The sequence below is a fragment of the Merops nubicus genome, unplaced genomic scaffold (genome assembly GCF_000691845.1).
Source record: "Merops nubicus isolate BGI_N331 unplaced genomic scaffold, ASM69184v1 scaffold32777, whole genome shotgun sequence".
NCBI lineage: Eukaryota > Metazoa > Chordata > Aves > Coraciiformes > Meropidae > Merops > Merops nubicus.
Genome location: NW_008621522.1, coordinates 8782 through 13897, shown reverse-complemented (window position 1 = coordinate 13897; position 5116 = coordinate 8782). Strand labels below are relative to the sequence as shown.

General features: G+C 51.7%; 1 protein-coding gene across 1 annotated transcript in view; it reads left to right on the top strand.

Moving 5' to 3' along the window:
• The window catches only part of LOC103776982 (T-box-containing protein TBX6L), a 10869-nt gene extending 5753 nt beyond the window's left edge, over positions 1-5116 (top strand). Inside the window, exons 4-9 of the mRNA XM_008944515.1 lie at positions 16-180; positions 495-641; positions 1094-1164; positions 2981-3072; positions 3701-3893; positions 4490-5116. Of these exons, the coding sequence (XP_008942763.1) occupies positions 16-180; positions 495-641; positions 1094-1164; positions 2981-3072; positions 3701-3893; positions 4490-4916 (1095 nt within the window). The 3' untranslated portion in view covers positions 4917-5116. The remainder of the gene's footprint in view (positions 1-15; positions 181-494; positions 642-1093; positions 1165-2980; positions 3073-3700; positions 3894-4489) is intronic.

The following is a 5116-nucleotide window of genomic DNA, read 5'->3' as shown; positions in this document are numbered from 1 at the left end:
TCTTTCCCTTCACAGTGGAATAAAGATCAGTGGGAAGTTGCCGGAAAAGCAGAACCCCAGCTCCCTTGTCGCACCTATGTCCACCCGGATTCCCCAGCTCCTGGTAGCCACTGGATGAAAGAACCTGTCTCTTTCCAAAAGCTGAAGCTCACCAACAACACTCTGGATCAACACGGGCACGTAGGTTGTAGCTGGCCTTTGTGCTGTGCTCTTTTGCAGTTAGTTGGAGGGAGATGTTACGGGAAGTGAGTGAGGTTTGTGAGAAATGAGGTCATGTGGAAGTTAAAACATATCCAAGTGCCCTTTCTTCCTTCCTCAGCCCAGCCCTTGTGCTCTCTTAACCACCTGCTAGGGAAAACCTTAGTCTGTCCCAGTCCCAGACAGGCATCCCTGGTTTGAAATGGATATCCTGGAAGCCTCCACAGGAGACTTTGTACCATGTGTTGACAGCGATTGCACATGGAAACTTTCTCCTTTGTCTGTCTCTGTGCCAGATCATCCTCCACTCCATGCACCGGTACAAGCCTCGCTTCCACATTGTGCAGGCAGATGACCTCTTCAGTGTCCGCTGGAGCATCTTCCAAGTCTTCAGCTTCCCTGAGACAGTCTTCACTTCTGTTACTGCCTACCAGAACGAGCAGGTATGGTGTGCAAGTGCTGGGCACACCAGACACGTTGCTGCATACTCTGTCTTTAGAGGTCTTGTAGAGGAAGGTGTCTCCCTGCAGGCGACTTGCTCTGGGCACCTGTGGTGGCCAGTGGGAAGAAACAGGCACATTATAGTTCCTGTGGAAAACATAGTCTCTGGGATGAGATTTGTCATGCACCTTAATTATATTGAGTGTGCTGCCAGTGATTAACAGAACTCCAAATGCAGTAAAAAGTACCTGGAACAGTCCTGATGTAGATACTCACCCCATATACTGCTCTAGTCAGATGAATCCACCCAGATTCCTGCAGACAGATGTTGTGGCAAGAGCGTGCCCAACCCCCTCAGACAAGCTGTTGTCATAAATACTGAGGTGAGGGTCTTGAAACAGTAACAAACCCAACCAGTAGCCATGATACTGAAGCTTGTTCCTTGCATTTTAAGATCACAAAGCTCAAGATTGACAACAATCCATTTGCTAAAGGTTTCCGAGAGCATGGGAAGAACACTCGAAGGTAAATGATTGTTTCATTTATGATAACTGGAGTTCACGTGTGAGTTTTACCCAGGGCCATTGAGCAAAGCTACGGCAGCTGACCCTGTAGAGCCTGCTGCCTTTTGCACACTGCATTTCCCTGTATCTGGGAATGATGTTCTCTGCTGCAGCCACCTCCTGAGACACTTGGGGACCAGGAGGACATACTGGATCTCCTACAGAAATGTGGGGGGTGTGTGACAAATTTGAGACCTGCATTCCCTTGCAAGTTGGAGCTAGGCTGCCATGTCCAGAGTTGCCACTAAAGGTAACAGGAGTCCACAGTAGATCATTGTGTCTCTTTGAGATCAGCTTGATTCTGACATTTGGAGGCTCCCTCATTTCCTTTCCCTGGGTATGGGAAAGCTTCTTTTCCAACATATGTGCCTGCAAGAGGGAAGATGGATACCAATAGCAGCGACATCTTCTGTCAGGTCTGAGAGCAGCCAGTGGGTGGGATGAAAAAAGAGCTTAAGGGCAACCATGGACTGGCAATAGAGAAGGAAAAAAAAAGTTTTTTCCAAGCTGCTCTGCCACTGACCAGGCCCAACAAAACTGATGCAGCCAGCAGGAAGATGAACCAATACCCAGACTGTATTGTATACAAAAAGGACATTGCATGAATGATCGCTGGGGGTACAAACAGATCAATCAGCTGGTACATAATCAATGGCATCCCCAACAATCCCACAAAAGATGTGACTTGGCCCACAACAGGTGGTACAAACAGTGAACCAAGGTTTCCCATAGTTGGCATGGGAAACAGCCAGACCAGCCAGTTAAATACATAAGAAAAAGGTGCCCACACGGCGACTCTCACCCGATCGGCCCGCGTTCACAAAGGCCTAAACAGACCAGGGCCCAGCTCCAGGAGAGTCAGGAGGTCTGCCCTGAACCAGGAAGCTCTGGGGAGTGCACTTCACAGACAGACACTCCTGACTCCCTGCAAGTGGTCCCAGCTTTTATCCCCAAGCAGACACCTGACCTTTGTCAACTCAGTGCAGGACCCCTGGGGCTCATTTCCCTTATGGCTCTCCCTGCAGGGCCGGCCGCACCCTGGGGGGAAGCTATAAGGCAAACTCACCACCTCTGGATGAAGGGCTGTGGGAATCACCCATATGGCAACCTTAATTCGGGGCTTGGGGTTCAAACCCCAGCATTTCACAAGCAGAAAATGTTATGAAAATATCTGAGATTCTGGTTTGTGTTATTTTATGCCTGAAAAAAAAAAAATCTCATTTCCTGATTAAAAAGGCCAAAACTGACTCTTTTTTTTTTTTTTTCACTTAAACTTTGAAAATGTCATGGATTTTCTTTCTTCTCCTAAGAGGATCGTTTCTGACTAAGGTTAGACTCATCTTCCATTTAGGAAAAAACTGCTTTCAAGAGAAAGACCCACTTTACTATACGTGTACCTGTGTGCACAGTAGAGATATCCAGCATTGGACAACACTTACGAACTCGTTTCCAAAACCTCTAGTGCTGAGTTTCCATTGTGCTGATTGTGCCTTCTGCACAACCCTGAAGCAGGCAATCCCTGCATGGGTCCTGCAGGGCCAGGGCTCTCTCTGGAAGCACAGGCTGAGGGGAGGTGGGTCGCCCTGGAACTGGACTATGGCAGGTGTGTATTCCTGGAGGGCCTGTCAGGGGGCTTTGCTAGGAGAGGTGTAAGTCACAGAATGTCAGAGAGGTTCAACCCATTTTCTGGTCTTCCAGGGCTTGTCCAGCATCCTTTGCATATTTATCTGGGCAAAAAGCTTACAGACAAGCTACCCCTATGTCTTGTTTTTTCCTAGGGAAGGACGAGCCAAGTGCCAGAAGCCTAGCCCAGCCAAGGGCCAGAAGAGGAAGGTGCCTGAGGAAAAGGAATCCAGTGCTGAGGAACGTGGTAATATTGATTACAGCAAACCCAGATAATGATTTCCAAACAGTGCCCAGGCCACAGGAAGGAAAAGAAACAGCAACAAAGCCCCCTCTCTGGGGAGAGTGGCCTGGGTGGGGTCCCTAAAGAGTGCTGTGTATGGCTTTGAGTCGCTGTCTCTCTGGGAATGGCTCGCAGGAGACTGCTCACAGGTCACTTGTCATTGCTGACTACTCGTCAGCTCTCTCACCAGCCTCCCAGCCTGGCTGTGCTTTGTGACCATGTGTGATCGTTGCTGGGTTGTGATGCAGATGTGGGAACTGATACCACTAAAAAAAAATATCTTCACTCTTTCTGCTAGGTTGGTTCTTAAGCTTGATCATTCCTTGCTCCAGTTCATAGTGCTACTTACAGTAGCACAAGGCAGTAGCAGAGCTAGGGAGAGATGCCAGGGCAGGACTCAACACCACAGTGTAAGGGCAGGCAGAAGCTGGGAAGGGCTAGTCCCTTAAGGCAGTGTGACTGCAGGAGAGGGATTAATGTGTTTCCTTCCACCGTCCTGCCATTAACGCAGCTGCCAATAAACTGTTGAGAGCTCTGACTCTCTCTTCACAATTCTCATTTTTTTTCCACTCTTTTCCCCGCTGTGAGTCAGATTTTGAGAAGGATGAGGACGTAGATGTGAAGGAGGAGAGTAACCCTGTGGTGGTCAGCAGCGGGTACCCGTTCTGGGTGTCGGAGCAGAGCAGCAGCCATGCCTTTCCTGCGGCCTCCCCGGTGCCACCCGACCAGAGGGAGGCTCTGCCCAGAGAGCAGCAAGTGCCTACACCGTCCTACCAGACGTACCGGTGAGTCCCACCGCTGGGTGCTCGGGTCCAAAGCCACCCTTCAGCTGATGGGACTCGCCTCTTCTACTCGGTGTTTCCTGAGAAAAGCAGCCGGTGGGGGTAAGGCAGGATGCCTTTCTGTCAGACAGCATACCTGGGTGGCAGGAGCTCCAGGACAAAGCCTTTCTGTGTTACTTCAAACCCACTGATTCTGGGCGTGCTCGTGCCATAGTGATGCTCTTTATTTCCCTGTCCTGCACTGCTCCTCCAGCCAGCTCTGTGTACTGTAGAGCTTGCCCGGCCTTTGGAAGAAGCATGTTGGAGGAGTGGCAGGACTCCAGTGGCTTTTCCCTCCTTATCATTGCAAATGAGTTACAGTGAGCCCAGACTAGAACTGAGCCAGAGCTAGGGTGGTCTGGGCTTACCTTCCCTGGCATTTAGTTTTTCCGTGTGAGCGACAGCAGGGCTTGGGCTAAGCTCTGCACTAGCAGCACGCTGAGGCAGCAGGCGGGGGAAGGGAGCCCGCAGAGGGCTGGCCCTGCCTCTCCCCGGGGATCTGTGGGGGTTTGCCGCCGCGGTAGGTCTGACTCCCTCTTCTCTCTGCCCCCGGGGCTCAGGTTCCACGAAGCTGGGGAGAGCCAGCAGCTTCCCACCCGCGAGGCCACGACCTTGAACGATTTCCGGGCAAGGTGCCACCCCTTGGATCTCGCCACGGTGCCTGAGCACGACTCCAAACAGCTCCCCGAGGGTTTTGCCAACCTGGCTCCACTCCCCCCGCCTCTGCCTGCTCCCCAGGACTACGCGGGAGTGGTGAACATGGCTCTGGACTCTGTCGGGAAGCCCGGGCCCCGAGCGCCTGTGTACGGTCCCTACGGCCCCGAGCAGAGCCTCGGGCAGTGGATGGTGCCTCCCCACAGCCAGTACAGGGCGATGAGCTACTCGGCCTTCTCCGCAGAGTACAACACGCAGGGGGCTCCAGGACATGCCCACGGGGCCGTGGCGGAGTGGAGCCAGTACCCTCTGTTCCCATATGCCTGCTGGTGAACGGGGAAGATCCTTCCCAGTGAAAAAAATGAAAGAAAATTGTAAATGAGATCAAACTTACTCTGGAGCATTGACCTTTTGAAGCCTTGCCTATACTAGGCAGAGAAGTTTTTGCTGCAAGAGCTAGCATGGGACACCTTCACTTCCTTGTCCTTGCCCAAGCCTCACAGTATTTCACAAGCAGTGGCTAAACTGTTGGC